The 20,454-nt window shown below is 41.8% G+C and overlaps 1 protein-coding gene across 18 annotated transcripts in view; it reads right to left on the bottom strand.

Annotated features, from left to right (window-relative positions):
- ADGRL3 (adhesion G protein-coupled receptor L3) overlaps positions 1–20,454 on the bottom strand; it is a 489,797-nt gene that overhangs the window by 174,553 nt on the left and 294,790 nt on the right. For 15 of the 18 annotated variants that reach the window (XM_015625411.2, XM_015625414.2, XM_015625396.1 and 12 more), the window contains one exon: positions 1,349–1,363. The exons of the other annotated variants lie outside the window; for them this stretch is intronic. In XM_015625411.2, coding sequence (XP_015480897.1) covers positions 1,349–1,363 — 15 coding nt within the window. The remainder of the gene's footprint in view (positions 1–1,348; positions 1,364–20,454) is intronic. 18 annotated transcript variants of the gene reach the window in all.

Genomic DNA, 20,454 nt, shown 5'->3' with positions numbered 1-20,454 from the left:
CAGAAGAGTGGCCTAGAAATGGAAATAAGAGAAAGAAATTCCCATCCTTACAGCCCAAGTGATATTAAATATTTAAGGGATACCAATAGCAAAGCAGAGGCGAATCCCTTAGCAACTCAGAAGAGCGTTTAAAGCAAAGGGAGTGGAGGGGGGGAACACCCATCTGGAGCATAACTAGAAATGAGACTTTCCAAGCTGCTACAGGACACATGAAACATGCAGTCCACACAATTAAAAACGAATGACATATGGATGCTGAAAGGAAAAGACAAGGAAGAAAGGAAAGAAGGAAGGAAAAGAATAAAGTTTGCTGGAGAGGAACCCAATGTCTAGATTTTAATCAGTTAAAAAATGTCCTGTTAAATATAGTAGTAATTCAAACTTAAAAACATATACCTTCTATTGTTACATGAGAGGAGCACAGAGGAGCAGTTTGACTAACTGGGATGCTTTGCTGCTCAGACTTCGGGGGGGCTGACAGGGGCACACCCAAGACCTGGGAAAAGGCTCAGCTGCTGCCCGGCTGACCTCGGCCCCACGGGAACACCACCACCGAGGGGCCAGCCAGCTGCATGGATGGACGGATGGATGGATGGATGGGTGGGTGGGGAGGCAAGAGGAGGGATGCTGCGGAGCAAATCTGGCCCCCGCCATCCCCATCAGCACCCTCCTGGCGCGGAGGCGCTGCACACGCTTCGGGGGGAGAATATTGGTTGGTTATTTGGAGCGCTGATCTCCACGATCCGCGAGAGTCACAGTAACCGTGACGATGGGATGGGCGGCAGGGAGGCATGAAGAAGTATCCCACCGCACGCTTCTGGCAGCACAGGGCTGGCAAGATGGGATCCCACATTCACACTTCCTGCTTGGAGCGTAATTGATTATTTTTTGTAAATGCAGAAATTGGTAATGTTGTCTGGAGAGCAAGACAGGAGGAAAATCAGATTTAATAACCAGTATAAAATCATATAGATCCATTGGAGTCTAAGTAACCAGAGTTGCTGAAAAAGGGGTGCCATTTCCAAGAGGCTTTTATGCCATCATTAGATATACTTATGCACATACATATGTATGCACACCTTCCAAATTCATTGGGGCAGGAAAATGAGTTATCTAAGCCTTTGAATAGAAATTTAATTAAAAAAAAATAAATTAAAGGTGGCACTGGTAAAAACTTTTCAGCAAATATGAGTTATCTGGTGAAGTTGAGCAGCAGAGATACTAAATAAACTTTAACAAAAAGGTAGTGAGAATTAATGACAAAGTATTTCAACTAAAACGTTAAACTGTTAAATAACTTAGCCTATACATAAGTAATATATATATAATTTGAAAGGTATTTAATTACCTTTTTGTTCCACTTCTATTGTAGAGAGAGAGGTAAAGAGAGAAAGGAGAAAAGAGAATAGATTAATGGTACTGTATTGGCCAGGTACTTTTCTTTACCTCTTTCATAAGAAAAGGAAGATTTATTAATTTACTTTGGTATGTGAACATTTATATATATATAAATATAAACCTTTCCTCTGATATATACACTGGATATTATGCAGACAAGCTGAACAAAATACAGATAAATTTTAACTTTAGAAAAATCTGTCAGAAATGAAAAAAAAAAGCCCAACACATGGGACATAATGAGCCCCCTGGACTCTACCTTGTCAGCAGCAACCTTGGACTAGTTTCACAGAGCAAAATGAAATACACATTAAGTGAAATATAACTGATACAGCTTTATGTATAGAAAAAAAATTCCAGGGAGAAACTTTATATAATACACATCTTCATATATTTTGCCCAAGTCCTGCAAAACAGAGATCCCTACCTAAAATAGGAGAATATTAACTTATGATGTGAAAAGAAAACTTAGGAGAGTCAAATGAAGCATATCCATGGATGGTCGTAGAGTCCTGTCCTTTGTCTTGGAGAAACACACTTTAGTAAGAGTTGGAAAAAAACACTGGAAACACTGTAGCACTTATAAATAAGATTCCAAAGATTCACAGTGTTAACGAGACAAAAATATGAAAGCATGACTTTAAAAGCCCAACCCCAGAATATGCTGGATAATTTAATATGAATTATTCACCGTGCATCATAATGCTGCTCAAGAGATTGTGTCCCTTTGGACAAAGCCTCTTTCAGGTGGAACAAATAAATGAAGTGCACTTATTAATTCCTAAATACTCAGTACTAGTTTCTATACCTAACAACCCCCTGCAAGAAAGTTTGGGGGTCCTCATCCAAAAACCTCCTCCAGTTGTGGCACAGACCCTGATTTCTTCCAGTATGGTGGGAACCCAACAGCCTCTGTGGTTTGCTCGTTCCATGGGGCCTCTTCCCCGAAGGTGTAAGAGAAGACAGGCCTCATGAAAGATCAGAGGGAGAAGTGAGAACTTGCCAGCAAACCAGGACGGCTTTGACAGCTGAGAGATCTCTGTTCGGGGAAGTGAGACAGGATGCGAAGGTGCGCACACCTGCTCTGGTTTTGCTGCCCAGAGTTCACTCCAGCCCCTTCCAGACAGAGACACTTGCTGAGTGTCCTCCAGCGCTGGCATTGCAAAACTCTTTGAATTCAAAAGTCTTGTTCATGTGGATGGGAAACTGCAGGCTCAGAGGAAGAGCAATTTCAGGCTTGGGCTGCAAATGCTCTGGCTAGACATGAGGATCTACACATCCCTGTCCAGAGAGGCATACAGCTGGAGCCAACTGCAGCTCCCATAACGAGTGTTTCCAAACTCCAACAGACTTTTTTTACCTGGGCTTTGATTCAGGCGCCTTTCTACCTCATAACAGGTTAAGGTTAAAGGCAAATGTTTTCAACATGTGGCTGTCAGGGCTCTAGAGACCAGAGACAATGCATTTGAGTGCAATCTAGTTTTGTAAGGGAAGGAGCCAGCAAGATTAAAAGGCTCCAGACTTAGCAATCGGAGAAACCCACACACCACTTGTTCTCCCCATCCTTCCCCAACTGTGGCTTCAGAAAAACATTTAATATCCCTGGCAAAAGCAAGAAGGCAACATGACAGATCCCCAAAAGTATGGCTTCACACTGACTCCCTGGGCTGATGGTATACAGTACCTCTGGCAGCAGAGAAGGTAGTAATTTACATTTCCAAGTGCACAAAAGCTTTTGTAATGCATTCAGACAACAGTGTGATATTGTAAAGCAGGGAGAGAAAAGCTTCTAGAGGAGATAATATATTTGTGACCAGATGAACTGAGCGACCTGAAGCGTTGATTACCCTTATTCTAAATAGCTCATATGTGTTCTTAAAACTCAGTGCCATATCCAGCTCTCTTATAATTCCAAACACGGATGTGTTTTGGTGACCTTCTGAATGGTGCTTTCATTGTATGTACTGAAAATACATATTTTCCCTCTGCTAATTAAAGACATAATGCTTTTGAATTTCAGTAATTACCCAGCTTATATTGGGGCACCATATTCTTCAGACAGGTTCCACGAGAAGCTTGGAGGATTTAGCTCATTGAACAATATTAAAAGAAAGGCTCTAATTAGAGTCTGATTACCCCTTCAGTTACACAACATACCACTGCAGAACTGTCTTCATAAAGTACTGGTAGAATTTTTTGTAATTTTGCACAGTTACAGACAGTTTTACATCTCTGCAATGCCTGTGCCAGCCTACAGAATTTAAGTACTGATGACAGCACAGGGTGCACCTTACTTTCCTACACAGATCTATGGAAAAAAACCCCAGGCATACACAGCATTTCCTCTTATAGTGAGGTCTCCCATTTCTGCTGTCACTGCATGGGAGGAGAACAAGAGTATTTCACCTGGATTCCCTACAGTGGTTGCCAGTGCCATTGACTTCAGCAGAGCTGGAGGCCAGAAGGAAATCAAGGACCACTTGCTGTGTCTGAGGGGAGTTACTAACCAGACTTTCCACATACACTGATTTCCTCACTGTTCTTCAGATGGAAGGAAAGCTGAGGACATCGTGCAATCACGAGCCACTACAGCCTGTCCCCAAGCAGACTCCTGCCACCCGTTCAGAGAAATCACACAAAAGCATTAATTAAATGTTCTTAGTATTGCTGTGTTGAGACCCTGAAAACACACTCTTGTACAATTAACACTTGAACAACATTAACTGCTCATTTTCTTACCGCCACATTGAATTGCACTCAACTATTTAAGGCACAAGCACACAGTGGCAGAGACATACAGAGAGCTGTCTCCCTGGCACTGCTTCAAACCCACACAACAGCAGCATAAAATTCCTGGAAAAAAAAAAATCTGAGTAGGGGAATGCTAAAAGGCAATTGCAAAAGTAGTGCAAAAATTTGTGCCCTGTACTTTGCTAGTAGTTTGTTTATTTTATTTTTTTTTTTCAGGGCAGATGTTTAATAGTGGAATGAGTGACATCCACTCCCTGCCCCATCCTTCACAGATCTGATTGATTTAATAGACTCAGACTAGTAATTAATACACTCAGAGCTAAACACATAGTTAATGACAAAGCAGAAGGACTAAAAAGCCACGTTTTTGAGGCTAACCTCAGTAGCACAAGCTGCAGCTTCTCAGCCACGCTGAGAGTGTTTTCCATGCCAGACGTGGCTGCTGCATCCCGTACCCACAACCAACTTGACCACACGCACAGGCAGGCGAAGCTGAAAAGCCATTTATGTGTTTCTCCCTAACACACAGCCCCATCTGTGGGTCCTAGGTTGAACATGAATGTCTGAGAAGCTGCAAATCTACCAAGGCACCCCAAAGCATGCTCATGTAGAGCCTGCTCACAGGTGAAGGTGCTCTTTTCTGAAGGCATGTTTGAGTCCTGGAGTGACAGTGAAAAAACTAAGAGGCACGTTCAAAATTCAGGGCAGCAGCAGATCTGAAATAAATATGCAGAAACCCATGGAATGAAAATCACAGAATCACAAAATGGTTTTGGTTGGAAGGAACCTTAAAGATCAGCCAGTTCCAACCACCCAGCAATGAGCAGGGACACATTCCGTTATGCCAGGTTGCTTAAAGGCTCTTTAAAATGTGAAAATATTTTAAAAAAAAATTTAAAAAATTGTATTTCAAACCCACTCAACCTCCATATATGGTTTACCACAAGAAAAGCTAAGAGACTTAGCTCGGCATTTTTATGACACGTTCTGGCAACCTGAAGTTCAACATGCTGCAGAAGTACCCATCTCTGCTTCTTTTTCTTCTCCCCACACATAATTAAAGTGACAAAAGAGACCACACAGCCAAGTTCAGCGCTCGCTCTGTGCAGCACAGACACAAAACAAAGTCCATGGCACTGTTTCTCTCATCCACCCACTCCTTCTAGGAAAGCCTGGGGTCCCATTGCAGTGCAGGTGGGCGCTCACCAGACCCCAAACGCCTTGATAATGGGAACACAGCCACATCCACTGCTGCAAGCTGTAGCCAGCAGAAAAAGACAGATGATATTTTGCCTCTAGACAAAGGAAACCAAACAGCAATACATGTCTTTGGCTTCTCTCCTTCCATTGCAACTATCCTCTCTGTGGAAGACACAGTGACCAGCCTTTGTCCCCAACCTCCACATCAAGCTGTCCCCAAGTCACAACTAAACTCCAGTCCTGTCAGTCCCAGTGAAACACACATTTTCTGAGCTTTTAATGTGAAAAGTTTGAACTTGCCACAGGGGAAAACCTCTTGAGTCTTGGCTCAGGAGCAAACACAAAGAATGGAAGAATTAGGTTTTCTAAGACTGTTTTACAAATACTTACTACTATTGCTATTTTTCCATTTTTTGCCGCCAAGTCTTCCTTTACTTTGATTTTTTTCTTTTTTTTCCTCAACATGATGGGTTTTCTAGAAGGCATTTAAATGGAGAACAGACCCCATTAACATTACTGGAATTTTCAGTCCAAGAGCAACCTGACACTTGAATGTAAAGCACTCAGACTTTCATTCTCCAGCCAGAGGAATGAAGAAATTATTCTTATCAAGTATATCACTGTGAATTATCTTTCCTGTGGCTGACAATTTCTCTCATGAAAGAACACTCAACCTCAAGCCTCATTGATGGAGTTCTCCACCAGACAAAAATTATTCTACAAGCTAAGCTTTTAAAGTTTGCTTGGGTTTAAACTATTTCAGTGGTGGGAGTAACTTAGTTTGTAATGTTATTTTAAGGTCTCAGTAAACAGAGTGCTTCCTTCTTCTTGGCTGTATGTAGCTATGTGTGCATATTAGACTCCCTCCTATAAAGCTGGGGGAAAAAAATGGATTGCACAGGAGATAGGCCTGCATTTTACAGCAAATGAAGAGTTAATCCTTTATTTAATAAAATGGAGGAATCATCTCACTTGCTTAACTTTCAAATTACATTTTTTCATATAATATCCAAGCACCAGTAAACAAAGGTGCTCTAAGAGTGCTTTGCACTACAATGGCTTCATGTAACACATTCCTGAAATTATCACCTCCTAATTAATTCTGCTGTGAAGTACAGAGATTGGAAATGTCAATAATCAATGCTTTCATGAGCCACAACCTAAATTAGATCCTTAAATATGGTATCTATAGATCTGCAGAAATCAAAAGCTGTCATTTCTCATAAGTGGGATTTTTTTTCCTCCTTAGATTTCCATTCATCTGATAAATTTGTGAAACCTTTCAAACCATTAATTTGGGCTTCCTTAAAATGTCAGTGCTTTCAGTCTGCTTTTTAATACATAATAACTAAATTTAATAGATGTTCACTAAAATAAAACTAAGGATTATTAATGTTAAAATACCTGTCAGTGTAACTTAAAGTCATCAGGACCCAGGAAACCACTAATATACATTAAGTCTTGTCCACTAGAGGTTTCTGTGAGATGAAAGAAGTTATGGCTTCCTACAAAATTGCCTTGTGTATTATAGATCAAACTTCAGGCTATTTTGGGAGAAAGCCATCATTTTGTTAAGACATTCTTATAACAGATGACAGGCATCAGAGATGCAAGCTCTCACACGGACTCTCCCACAAAACCCAAGTAATAACAAATGCTTTTCCATGGCACTGTCCCCTTGGGGCAAATTTTCTAGGAGCTTAAATGTTATTGCCTTATTTCCTAATTTTAGGTACCAAAGCACACACAAAAAAATACGCCTTAAAATATTTTGTAAAGGGAAAACCAAAAATCTCTCCTGCAGAAAGCAAATGAAGCTCAAGGATTCTGAGTTTTGGGATTAAACAGATCCATGCTGTGTGCCTGGCCCTGCAAGAGGAGCAAACAGCAAGCTGGTTGTCAACGACTTTGCAAACATTTGGATTTCCCAATATTCTGTGAATAATTTCTATTCTTTCTTTGCCTCTCTCCTCTCATTATTATTCCAGGTGGCAGTCACAGTGACTGGCTTCTCTGAAGAAGCAGACATTTAATCAGCTTCAGCAGATAGTGAATGTGATTGTGCTGCACTTCTAAATGTATTATTCCAAGAGATAAATATTTTTTTCTCAAGTAAAGATAATTCACTTAAGATATAATGAGTCCTGAAATATACTGCACTGGAAAGAAAAGAAGCTGCAGGAATTGTTACATTCAAAGTTCATCTTCAGAAGGAATGTCTGATTTTTTAATGTGTATAAATCTCTTTTGTAAATGAGATTTTTATGTTTAGAGCATAAAGATAAAGCGACCTGAAAAACGAATTCATCTCTGAATATGGAAAACAAAAAAGTTGTTTATGCTAGTCGAAGTGTTTGTCAGAGCATTGGCCACCACTCACCACTTCACAAATAGAAAAGTTGCTCTCAACTTGTTATGCACCAGAATTTTCCTTTTAAATTTGCCAGTTAAAAAAAAAGCAGCAAGATAAGTGAGCATGAGAGGGGGAGAAAAAAAGAGGGACTGTACAAGAACTGTGTAAAATTCAATTAAGGCTACAGGTCATTCAGCCAAACTTTCCCTGGCAGTTGGCCTCGTATTGTTTCCAGCACAACAGCAGATGAGTGAGCTGCCATTAAATTACAGCAGAATCAGCCACCTGGACATCATTCTCCCATAACAAAAAATGGTAAAAGAAGTGAAAGCACAGCTCCAGAAAGGGAGGTAAGCACTGCAGGCTGACCCTCTGCAGCACTTGTTCTGTGGCTGGCTCCTGCTGCCAATGAACAGCCTGATGCCAAGCACCCACCAGCCTTCTGCAACACAGACCTGCAGCGAAGGACAAACAAGATGTGGAGATCCTGTCTCCCCAACAGAGACACGAGTTAAACCTCATCCAGGCTGTAAGGTTCTTTATAAAATGGGAGAGAGGCATTACTGTGCATCTGTGCATTATTTACAGCTTTAAGCCAAAAAAAAAATAAAAATAGCTGAGCTTTTCCCCAGAACATTTATTTAATAGTGCCCTTCTGAAAAGGGTCTGGGGGAAAACTGAGTACCAAGATGATGTTCCCCTCCATCAAGAAAGGCTTCTGTGCACATAGAGGTGGACCAAGAGGTGCTAGCAGCAGGGTTTGACGCTCCAGGGCTGCTAAGTGTGGTTTTTGAGGGCAGGAACACACATCGAATTCCCAGTGCTGCCGGCTCAGCCCAGGAGTGCTCAGAGACTACCTCTTGGAGGGTTTGGAGAGACAAACTGACAGAATGGTAAAAGACCCACAACAAACCAGTTGTTTTAGAAACAAATTACCTTGTCAGGTAAAATCTAACCCCAGAGAGCTGTTGTAATCAAGTCTGAGTGTAGGTCCTACTCCCTTTGCCCATTCAGCCATTGTAACTGGGTCAGGTAAACAGACCTGGATAAACACCCCAAAAACCCCACTTGTTCCTCCTTTTGGGATTTCAAACGCACAGGAATATCACATGGCATATCTAGGCAAATGCAGCTAACTAGGAATAATTCTTATTTGCATGGGGTTTTTTAATATATTTCTTGCCTCCTTACCTGACTTTAAAATGAAAGAAATCCTTAAGTCTCCTAAAGATTTGCCCTCATCCAGGACAGAGCTAAATCTGGGATGTCAAAAGCCTGCCAGAGCCATTGAGGCAATCATTAGATGTCTTGCCTTAAGCAATAGGTGGGAAAGGAAAAATATCTTAGGTGGGGGAGCACTGAATTAAAGCTCCGTGTCTTTCAGTCCGATCTCTCTCCAAAGAGGAATAAACTGTTTGTCATCCTGCCAGCTATGAGACTAGCTATAAAATAATAGATTCCACAGGCCCAAATGAGGCTAATCATGATTGCCAAGGCATGTCTGAGCTGTGAGAAGTGAGTGAAATCTGATGCTCTTCAGAGAAAACATTTATTGAAAAGCTCTTTGCTCTGCAATAAGCCTTGGCAGTTCTCTCACGTCTTGGAGTATCTACCATATTTCTCATTTGATTGCAAGGCATATTGCTGACAGCAGCTGCTATGGCTGAGTTTCCTTTAATAACGCTTTGGTAGGTAAAACACCGCTTCTTTTTACCTATTGAGAGAACGGTCAGGAAGGCTTTTGTATCAATTGCCTCTGTCAATAGTACTTATTCTTAAGTGTCTCCAACTGGATGCTGTAGTAAAATGCCCATCAAAATCAGAAAAGGATTTCCACAAAGACAAACAAAGTGACACGTTTGTTTTCCCCTCTATGAACTGGCGAAACCCCCACGAAGTAACTGGAGAGGTGGGATTTTACTGCAACCGCTTTGGAGAGCGAGTGAAGAGCAGGGGAAGGAGATGTTAAGACTTCAGGCTGGTCCTTTGGAACAGATTTTACAATCTGGTGTAAATTTTAACAACATCTGCTATTCAGAAAGAGAAGATGAAAAAAGGAACCAAGGCGTGCCTTCTAGCACTTTTAGGGTAAAGGAATTAACACAAGTGTGCTCTGTGTGTGTGTGTGTGTGCACATATGCAGAGGAGTGGCTTCCAACATTTCAGGATTTAAATAATTAACCCAGGCGTGTGTCACACGCACATAGGCTCACATGTGCAATGCAAAGATACTGGCACAGCTCACACTTCGAGGCACATTCCTAAAACACTCTGAAAGAAATGATTCTGATCTCGTCTACAGACTGCTAAAGCAAGTATTGCAGAAAACTGCTTGGGAGCCTTCACTTCATCTTCCCTTTTGCTTCAGCCCTCAGTACTCAGAGTGAACCAAAGCTCAGCTGAGAGGCAGATGTTTCGGAGGAGATGATGTGCTGCTGAATTGCGGAAGGCTCCCACGCTCCAGATGTGCTGGGGGGTGGGAGGGATGGTGTGCATGCCTTTGCAGTGTAGGACAGACCGGCACCACCACCTCCACCAGAGGTACTGAGCAGGAGGTAACACCGAATGTAACACTGAATTTAACACCGAATGTAATACCGAACATAACACCGAATGTCCCGGGACAGGCTGGCCCTGGGGGTACTGAGTGAAGGAAGCACGCAGGTACCATTAACCCATTATAAAGAAGCCATTAAGGGAGGACCTTGCCGTTAATGTGCGCTCTGAGCCCAAGTGCGAATAGAGAACCCTTTATGGGTTTCAGGGTTTGGCTCCCCGCTGCCTGAATACAGAACTAAGAAGGATGACATTGTATTTTATGCTTATTTTTAATGAATAAAGTACTGATATAAAGCAGGAACCCAGCTGGAATGAACTGTCACTTTAAAGGAATACATCTGAGACCTTTAACTTGCACAGGTATATTCAGTGAAGTAAAAATATTATTCTGCTTGGGAGAACCACAAATTACAGCAATAAAATATATGCAGTGAATATGTAGAAATTTCGTACTATTTGCAATGAACTGAATATTAGGCACTGCTAAGACCTATCATTTCGCAAGAAAAGAGACTACTTTATTTCTAATTTAAAGTATAAGAATTTATGAAGGTTGAGGGAAATCTTTTGTGTGCTTTTGCAACAGCTTAACTTCTACTTCAAAACTTAGGATCCTTGAGGCTCTTGCACATTATTTACTGTCAACATTATTGGAGCGGTCAATGTGTGGTGCCCTCTCTATTTCATAGCCAATGCAGCTATTTCCCCATGGCATCAATAGATATAAAAAAAAGTAAAAAAATCTTGCTAAATTTAAAAAAAAAAGAAGCGACAATGAAACACTCATTTTGGTATGAGATAATTCAATAAATATATCTACTTTGCTAAGGCACAGTTCTTATGTAAAACAATATTTACTTATCTTGCTAGATCAAAATGGAAAAAGAATTAAGGGTTAGGTACAGTTTTCAGTCCAGCTTTTAGTAATCTGAAAATAGGGAAGAGTGTTAAAAGGAGACCTACGGGACAGAGCTGGATGCCAAGGCTATGCCTCTTCACATAAAAATGCCCTTTCTCTCTTGAAATCTCTTTTGGATAATTTAGATGACGCAAAGCCTCAAAAATCAAATTATCACATTGCCAGAAGTTCCCAGAGGGGCATCAAAGGGCCCAGCTGGTATGGTGACACACAGGATTTGGTCCTTTCCTTTCACCAGATCCTGTTCTCTTCTGCATTCAGGAGGACCCATCTAACAAATCTGATGGGACTGTGCCATGGCCTGAAACCACAAACAGCACCAAGCACGGCTTACAGCATCTCCTGGGAGAGGAGATTGAGCTTCCCATCAAATTCCTTATATAACTTTAATTCCTAAATAACTTTGGGGGTAGGGCTTTTGAGAAGAGTTGGACGATACAGATATACAATAAGAAAGGCTGGTGAAAAGGGGCTAAAATTTGAAGTGAAAGAGCTTAAGGAGCATCACCATTAAAACAGTATGGAAACACAACCTAGAGAGCATCTGCTGACACCCATCTCCACTCTCAGCCACCACAGTTCATTGCTAACCTGGTCTGTTTTTTCCATGTTCAACTCCCAGAGAGAGGACACCAGCATGATAACAACCCACGTTTCTGGCAGTGAGAGCACATCACAAATTCAGATCATACTCAGGCACAACCCAACAGAGGTTTAATCAACTGTTTGACCTCAGCAGGCTTGTGAAAGCCTGGGATGTTGTGCACCTCCCTCACAACCTGAGGGCAAGAGCAGTGCCTTTGGTGAGGAGCTCTGGGTAGCCTACCCCACTGCCAGGAGCTCATGTGGAATCTTTCACAAATGCATACTTCTATAAAAATTTAAACAACTTTCAGTGCATTACTATGTTCCCTTTGAGTTAATGCACAAAATAGAAGAAATAAGAAGAAAGTCCCCGTGGCGGCTCTACCTGGGTTGACTGAGGTAGAAGACCTCATCTTTAGCTCCACAGATGTTAATCTAAATTAGCACTAGACCAGCCCATTTTTTAAAAAGGGCTCTGATATAAAGAAGCAGGTACTCCACAAAAATTGTGGCCCATACCTTGGTTCAACACAGATGTTTGTGATAATGGCAGACTCTGTGTGTGACCTGAGACACAGAGACAGGACAGAAATGTGCGTGTTGTTTTTCTGAGACTGCCCTTCTCTGAAAGCTGAAGGGGGAGTTGCTGGGGGCTCTTGGCAGCTGGTGCTGCCTCTTCTGGTGCCACACTCAAACAGAGAAAGGGAGAAAGATGGATGGGACAGCTCTGGTGCTGCATGAGTTTTTCAAGCCATGGGGAACCTCCTGGGCAAGGCTAAAGCATTGGTCTTGTCGTGGCCAACAGGCAAGAATGAAAGCAGGAAGCAGCCAGCTTTGCTGGCCCCTGGGTCCTTTAGAGGACCTGCCAGTTTCAAACATACACCTTTGACTGATGGCTTCTGGACTCCCTGTTCAATGGAAAGAGTAGGTGTTACGCAGCTCCTCCCTTCAAACCACACTCGAGCAAGTAGTATTTCCATTTCAGAAATAAGGAAGCCAACACAAATGCCAAAACCTTGAAACTCTGACAGAGAAAGAAGCAATGGCCTGGGATAGCGAGCCAGGAGTTTAATTCACTGTCCATTAGCTTACAGCAATTCTTAGTTCACAAACTCTCTAGGAATATTTTCACTCCAGTTTTCAGGATGACAAAAGGGGAAAAAACAGGGATCTCTGCAGTTTTCTCCAAGTCATGCCATAAAGCCAGAGGAAAGCTGGACCAGGTGCTTGTGGCACAATTTGTAGTGAATCAAGCAAAAAGAAACTGTGCTTGACATATGCACAGCTGTGTGTGAACACCAGGACAGGAGAAATATGTTCAATGGAAAACTAAGATGACAAGTCTGGTACATCAGAGCTCTTCAGAGATCTGCATGTCCCATAATAAACCTCCATTTGCTAAACACATCTCGTTTCTTCCTGAAGCTCAAGTGGAGCCAGAAGAAAACATCCACAGTAAGAACAGCAAGAGCACATTAAAATCTCTTTCTGTTCTCTCTGCGTTTTGGGGGAGAGGGCAGGCGTGTAACTAAGTGTAAGTCAAAAACAAACCAAATCCAAACAAACAACCCAACAAAACCGCAACAAAAAAGCAAACAAAAAAAAACCAAACCAAAACCCACCAAAAAAAAAAAAAAAAAAAAAAAAAAAAAAAAAAAAGGAAGCCCAAAACAAAACAAACAAAAAATCCCCCATATAAAATGCTATCTAAATAGGTGTTTTAAAAGCATCTATTATTTCCATTCAAAGCTGCATNGGAGAGGGCAGGCGTGTAACTAAGTGTAAGTCAAAAACAAACCAAATCCAAACAAACAACCCAACAAAACCGCAACAAAAAAGCAAACAAAAAAATCTTCAATTTAATCACATTGATAAAAAAAAAAAAAAAAAAAAAAAAAGAAAAAAAAGAAGCCCAAAACAAAACAAACAAAAAATCCCCCATATAAAATGCTATCTAAATAGGTGTTTTAAAAGCATCTATTATTTCCATTCAAAGCTGCATGCCCCTTTGGATCAGAACTGTAATTCTGTCTCAGACAACGTATCTCACTGCTTACAATTCTGGTCATCTCTGACTGCATCACAACCAAATATAGAGGGAAAATAACAGCCAAAAGGAAGAGGCCTCGTTTTCCTAAAGAAAAGCATGAAACAATCACTTCATTACTTACATTCACTGGAAAAAAACTGCTAGTTTAAAAACTCCATACATATTCTCAGCTTGTCATGCTGATTCTTTTAAGCAAAGGCCTTGAGAAATAAAAAGCATTTTGTTCATACTTGCCTAAAGTTAGAAAACTAATGAAGAGACTAGATGTAATGTAAAAAAATACAGAAACATTGGGGAAGAAAGCTAGCTTTTTCATGGATATACCTTGTGTTTTGTTCCTCTTAATCCTATTTTAAACACAAGCAACACAGACACTGCCAAACTGCTTATCTGAACGCTCCTGTTTTGCATGCTAGGATTCATAATTTAGTTCAAATTGTGGATCAACATGCCAGTGATAATATTTCCACCGTGGTTGACACTACCACGATGGCAAAGATACCAGATGAGGAAATGTCCTGTTATTTTTGATGGTTCTTATACTGTAGCAATATCCCAGGGCCAGAGCAGAAACAGGCAGCAGTCCACTACTAAGTGAGAAAAGACTGCTGTCCCAATAGCTTGCAAGCTAAACAAACAACACAGTCAAGGTTAATTAAAGATTGATTAATATTTCCATTTGGGAACAGTGGCAGGAAAATATTACCTACTTTGTCCAAGGAAGCTGTGACAGAGCTGGGAAATGGTGCCAAAACTGGCTTCCTGTGCTTTAACCATAGTCCAAAATCCAATGTGAAAACCTGCAAGCATAAGGAGCAAGCACGGATGCTTTCCTCAAGGGATGATGACTGCAAATGCAGCTGTCAGCATCCTTCTAGCGTGCTGTGTGTAGCCTGGCAAGGTCACCTTGCCCAGGTCCTTTTAAGGATGGTTGGCAGAATACAGCATGGTGGCCTCCCTTTAGACAGCAAACAGGGATAAGAGAGAATTTTTCTTTTCCTCTAGTCCCACAGGATCAATGTTGTGAACTCCTGTGGATCACATTTGCCCAGGAGAGAGGATGCAGGCTTTGAACACTGATGCCTTGTCAATGAACTCGGAGCCATCTTCTCAGCGGTGCTACCTGTCTGGGTGCCTGTCTGCCATCAGCAGAGTCTGCTGGAGAATGTCTGGTCAAAGGGAGATCTGCTCTAAGGAACTGAGAAGGTTTGTTACTTTACAGCATTGTTTTCAGGTGCTGGCTTGCAAACTGGCCAAGCCTTTCCTGGTGACAGCCTCCCCATGGATCTGACTCTATGCCTGAATTCATCAAGCAGCAGGAGGGAGAAAGGTGTGCAAGAAATGCTCCTCTGTGTCCCTCAGAGGAAGCAACATCAAAAGCTGTTTCTTTTCCTTTGAGAGCTGTGCCTGGCCTCAGTTTTTCCAAGGTTAAACTCCCAGAACAGGCTGCACTTTGGAAAGCCATCTTTTTAAAGCTGGTGCACAACACAGCTGCTCCTCTTTTACACAAGTCAGGTCCCAGGAGGAATGTCTACAGCACAGACCATGGCCTAAAGGCCTTCTGGTCACACTTCAATCCCCCATGATGCTGGCAAAGGCTCAGAAGCTGCTCATCCCAGCACCCTGTGGCCAGGGCAGCTGTCTTTGCATGAACCTGCTGGTGGGTGCCCATCCACGAGCAGGGATAGCCAAGGAGGTGACAGCTTCATCTCCACCACCATTGCTACCACTAGTGGACCACTGCCAATGAGGTCTGAAGCAGCTAGACATGGAAACAGGGATGCTGCTCGACAGGCACCAAATACAGGGAAATAGCTGGGGGTCGGAGCCACAGCCCCTCTAGAAATGGCCCACGGCTCTCACCATCCCTTCTGTCTCTAACGAAGGAGCACCACATCATTTGGTGTTCTTACTGATGATCTTTCTACCCCATTTCTGAAGTCTGCACAGCAGAAGTCTCTTAAGTTGCAAGGTGAAACAGAACTGGAAGCAGACCTGCAGGTACACACTTGCTGTAGAGCTACACCAGACTGGCAGATGCCCTACTAGGAGAGGAAATGTGCCTCATATCCACCACCAGAGCTACAACAGCTTGCAGTGACTGAATAAAGGTCTTACTGCTTCCTTTCCTAGCAATGCCAGCAGAGGCCCAGGATCTCAAAGATGCCACCTTTTAAAATACACAGACCAGAACCACAAGAAAGAGGAAAATACAACAGCAAGAGCTGGAGCTCAGGATTGCTGAGAGATCACATTGGGGTGACATTCACTGCAGGGAAGAGCAAAATGAGATGTTTAGGTGCTTAAGGAAAATAAATGCCAAGATAGACAGGCACCAGTGGGGCACAGCCAGTTAAGGCTCTTTGTTATGTTTCTCAGCTTGCCCTGACCATTACTGCCAGGGTAGCCAGCCTAATGCGGTGAGGCGTGTGACAAGCGCACAATGGCTTCAGAGTCACAAGACCCTCCACTCTGGATTTTCCTACTTGTAACAGCAGGAATCTACCCATTAGATTATACAAAAAGTAATGTAGTGTAAGCATGCTGTGGGGAATGAGATAAAAGTAAACAGCAAACTGCCCCCCATCCTCCTCGCTGTGCCCCCCTTCTCCCAAGAGACAGTGAGATGCAGTTCCTTCCAGGAAAGGGTTAAGCAGCTCTGTAAAGCACATCTTGCCTCCCCTGTTTGTACTCGGTGTGCAGAGAGGACTCCAGCTCTCAGCAGTGCAGTCCTTGGGGAGGAGCCCCAGGAGTGGCTCAGCACACCAGTTTCTGTTGCTTTCTTTGTTAATAAATGTAAAGGGGACTTTGGGCTTTGTGCGCAACGTGGGCTTTATAGAGCAGGTCAGGGAAAGCTCCTGCTCACAAAGCCGATGGTGGGAAATGGCACTGCCACACACAGTATCATCACATCTGGGACCTGAGCGTGGAGAATGATGAGCTTGTTGACTGTAATGGCAATCTCTGCTTTGTTTTCCAACCTTTAGCCACAAAAAAGCTGTGTTTCACAAAAGGAAAACTGAGACGGAAAAGAGAGGCCATCGGGTTAGGGCATAACTGGGCTTCCTCCTGGACCAGCAGGATTCATCCAGGTCACACCCAGTCAACACAGAGTTTGTAATCATGACCTTCTCTGGAAATTACAGCTTTGCTTGCCTGTTAAAATGCTTTATCCAGCAACGATTTTGCAGCTCCATGAAGCATTCCTGATTAGATTTTCAACACTGTTACACAGGAGGTCTTTTGTACAGAGCAGTATCCACACAGAAAATGTGAGGATAGCCATTCAGCAGTTTTCACTGCACATTTCAAAGGAAAATAGAAAGAGAAAAATCGTATTTATATGTAAAAAATAATTCTGAAATGCTTGGAAACTTTTTTAAAATGTTCTTAAACTCTTTTTTCACAAGTGCATTTTAGCAAATACACGTACAAATGAAGCTTTTTTAAGAATAAAAAGTATCTCCTGGTACCACACACACTCAGGAACTGTAAGCCAAAATTAAAATCATTCCTAGGACCATCATAAAACTGCACTGCACTTTTAGGGCAAACAAAGAAGGAACAGAAAGTTTTTAACAGGTCCAAGATTAGAACTGAAGATGGGAAAGATGCAAAACAAAAATTAGCTCATGCCAGGGGAAGTCCTCTACTGGACATTTTAAAGACAGCAGGGGAAAATAGGAGGAAAGAGATACATTATGACCAAACTAATCTAAGCAGGAATAATGTGGAGTCTATTTATTAGCTTTTCTAAAAGTAATATCCAGCAGATAGAGGAATGTAGAGTGAGATCTCGTACGCAGGGAATAGAAATGCAGTCTAGAGCACCAACATCACACTGTAAAGACAAGACAATGTTTCCTTCCAAAATCCAACACAAAGGAATCAGGTCATCAGCAAGAGGAAAATAGGACTGATGAACAACCCCAAAGGTCTCGCCTTCCTCTCCCTACACCTTACATTGCAACACTCCCAAACTAAGAATGAAACATCTACATGTGGCTGGTCCATATGGCCTGCAGAATCACAGAGAGCTTGCCTTTCCTTAGAATGATATATGGCAAGGGACAACACCCCTTCAAGTACTCCTCATCAGAATCAATGAGTTCCATTTTTTGCAGGGAGGATTAGGATCAAGGATTAGCTCTTCTGGATAAAAAGAGAAAGTGTGTTCAAAAATTCTAATTACAACTGAACCCTAAACTGAAGATTTTCTTTTTTTTTTATTTTATATTTTTAGTCTTATTAGTTCCTTTGCAAGGGGGAACTAATGCCAAGTTTGATATTTTTCTCACTCATCTTTTTGCAATTAGGCAGTTGCCTGAGCAGCCAGGAACAGTGCAGGCAGTAGGCAATGTCCACTGCAAAGCACCTCTAGCAGGATAAGCATCAAACATGGCTGCATTAATCAACTCCTGCAGACTAAGCCTTAGAGAGACATGACTGGGTTTTTAAAATCACTTCACTCCTTCTGTGTGCCAAGCCCCAAACATTCTCAGCTTTTAGATGTCGCAGGGACACACAGCAGAGTGTGGGTATTGTCAGCAATTCCTGGGTATCAATTTTTAAGTCCAGGTCAGTTAGGTTTGGGGTCTGGCTGACGATGATGTTGGAAAAGCTCTGCCATTGGGTATTGGGCTGCTAAGAAAACTTCGTCTCTGAACAATCTGACTGGGCAATTCCCTGAGAAACTGAGCCAAATTTTGTTTGGATTTAAGCTAAACGTATGGCTACAAGCAGTGCTGTAATTCTGTTTTCTGCTTCACCCCCACTTCAAAGATCTCCCCAAATGGCCCAGTGGGAGCATCCATTGTTCCAAAATTCAGGCCCATATAATGGATTCTTTCTCAACTAGAAAAACCAGTGAGTAAAGCCAGAGGTTTCTCTGCATGATGTCCAGAGCATCACCCAGTTAACATACTTTTTTAGAGCTGCCACACATCACTACAGAATTGACTCCACTGCAGCACTGGGTGAAGAGAGACACCAGGCTGCTGCTACTTTTAATTAATTCATGAAAGAATTTATGTTTTTTTTTCAAATAAAGTATGTTTTAGAGCAAGAGATATTTGCATTTTTCATTTCTTTAAATGGAACTAACAAGGCACATACATAATAGAACCTAAAATCAAAGGGAAAAAAAACAAACCTGTAACATTCATTTTCTCTTAGGCACCTTCGATTCAACACTATTGTAGCACATTGTCTTTGGAGCTTTAATGCCTACACTTTTACAGACCAAACCAAATCATTCCTATTTTGCTTGAAAGAAAACATGCAGGCTGTGAAAAGAAGGCTCTAATAGTCTTACTTTGTTTTATGAAAATCTGTGTCCCCAGATTCTTTGCACAGTAAATTGAATTTTCAAACTGATGTTTATCGTATGCACGATTGTTTCCACAAATGAATTTTTTAAACAATGATACTGGACAGACCACTCAGGCAGAGAGCTTGCCTGATGTTTTTAAAACTAATGGTTGCAGTAAAAATGTCAGTCTGAAGAGGAAGCAACAATTTTGTCTTCTCCTGCTAATTACATAGGTTTCAGAATTGTGTTAGGACATTCATTTATGGCCAGCGTTAATCAGGAGTCATATAGCTGTAGGTCAGAGCAATTAATGTGCATTTAGAAGCAAATCCATCATTTCTGCCTATGATTTTTCTTTGTTAGTTAAGAACAATTTTGCAGTGAATATATACTGCTAGTCTCCAATAAAAGCATGTTTCTCCTTATTTTTAGATCCATTACACACACACAGTTCATTCTGGGAATGTCTGAAATTCAGCGCGGCGGGCTGTATTTAGAAACAGAAGTTGTTCTCAGTTTGATGCTTTCTTACTGATCATTAACTACCACACAGCTGGCAATGAAATCAAGCCCCCAGTTGTCTTTTAAATGCAATAAACACATAACTGGGTCAAATTATTGCTGTGAATCATCTTTAGCCACTTTTGCATCATGTAATTTAATATGCATTTGTCGAAGAGCTGACACTGCCACTCTCTTCTCGTTCTATATTGGAAAATTTAATTGGCTACCTATTTGACTTCAGGCAAGCACTGACATAAACCAGACAAACTCTTGCCTCTTGACCCTATTGACTGACCAAAGACAAACACACCATTGGTACCACAAAAGCCATGTGTGCACTAAGTTAGGCTACTTCTGCACTCCTGAGAGGGGTCACATTTTGGGACTCTCTACTGGTGTGATGAGAAAAAGGTATAAAATAAAGTAAAAAGAAAAAAAAGAAAAAAGAAAAAAGAAACAGAAAGAAGTTCAAGTGGACTGATTAATAGTAAATCCAATGCTTGACAAGCCAATATCCTCCTGCATGTTCCAGGAGAGCCTCTGCTCCTGAAAGGTGAGGTCACCTGCATTGGGGTTTAAGAGGCTGAAGCTTGTAAAGCTACAGTCACAGCTGTGCAGGTATATTTATGATAGAGTAAGCGGGAATGCGAGAAATGAAGTGGAAAGAATAAAAGGGGAGATGAGAGGTGAATTTTCTATAAAACCTCCCTGAATTCAGGCAGAGGGAAGGGAAAGTGATAAATAATCTCTCTGGAGATAGCACTCATCTTGACACTACTTAATGGTAGCCATACAGCTAATTTCCATGGACTGTGGTATCATGA

Source organism: Parus major, chromosome 4 (assembly GCF_001522545.3).
Source record: "Parus major isolate Abel chromosome 4, Parus_major1.1, whole genome shotgun sequence".
NCBI classification, from domain to species: domain Eukaryota; kingdom Metazoa; phylum Chordata; class Aves; order Passeriformes; family Paridae; genus Parus; species Parus major.
The sequence above is the reverse complement of the archived record's forward strand: the minus strand, read 5'-3'. Positions and strand labels throughout refer to the sequence as shown.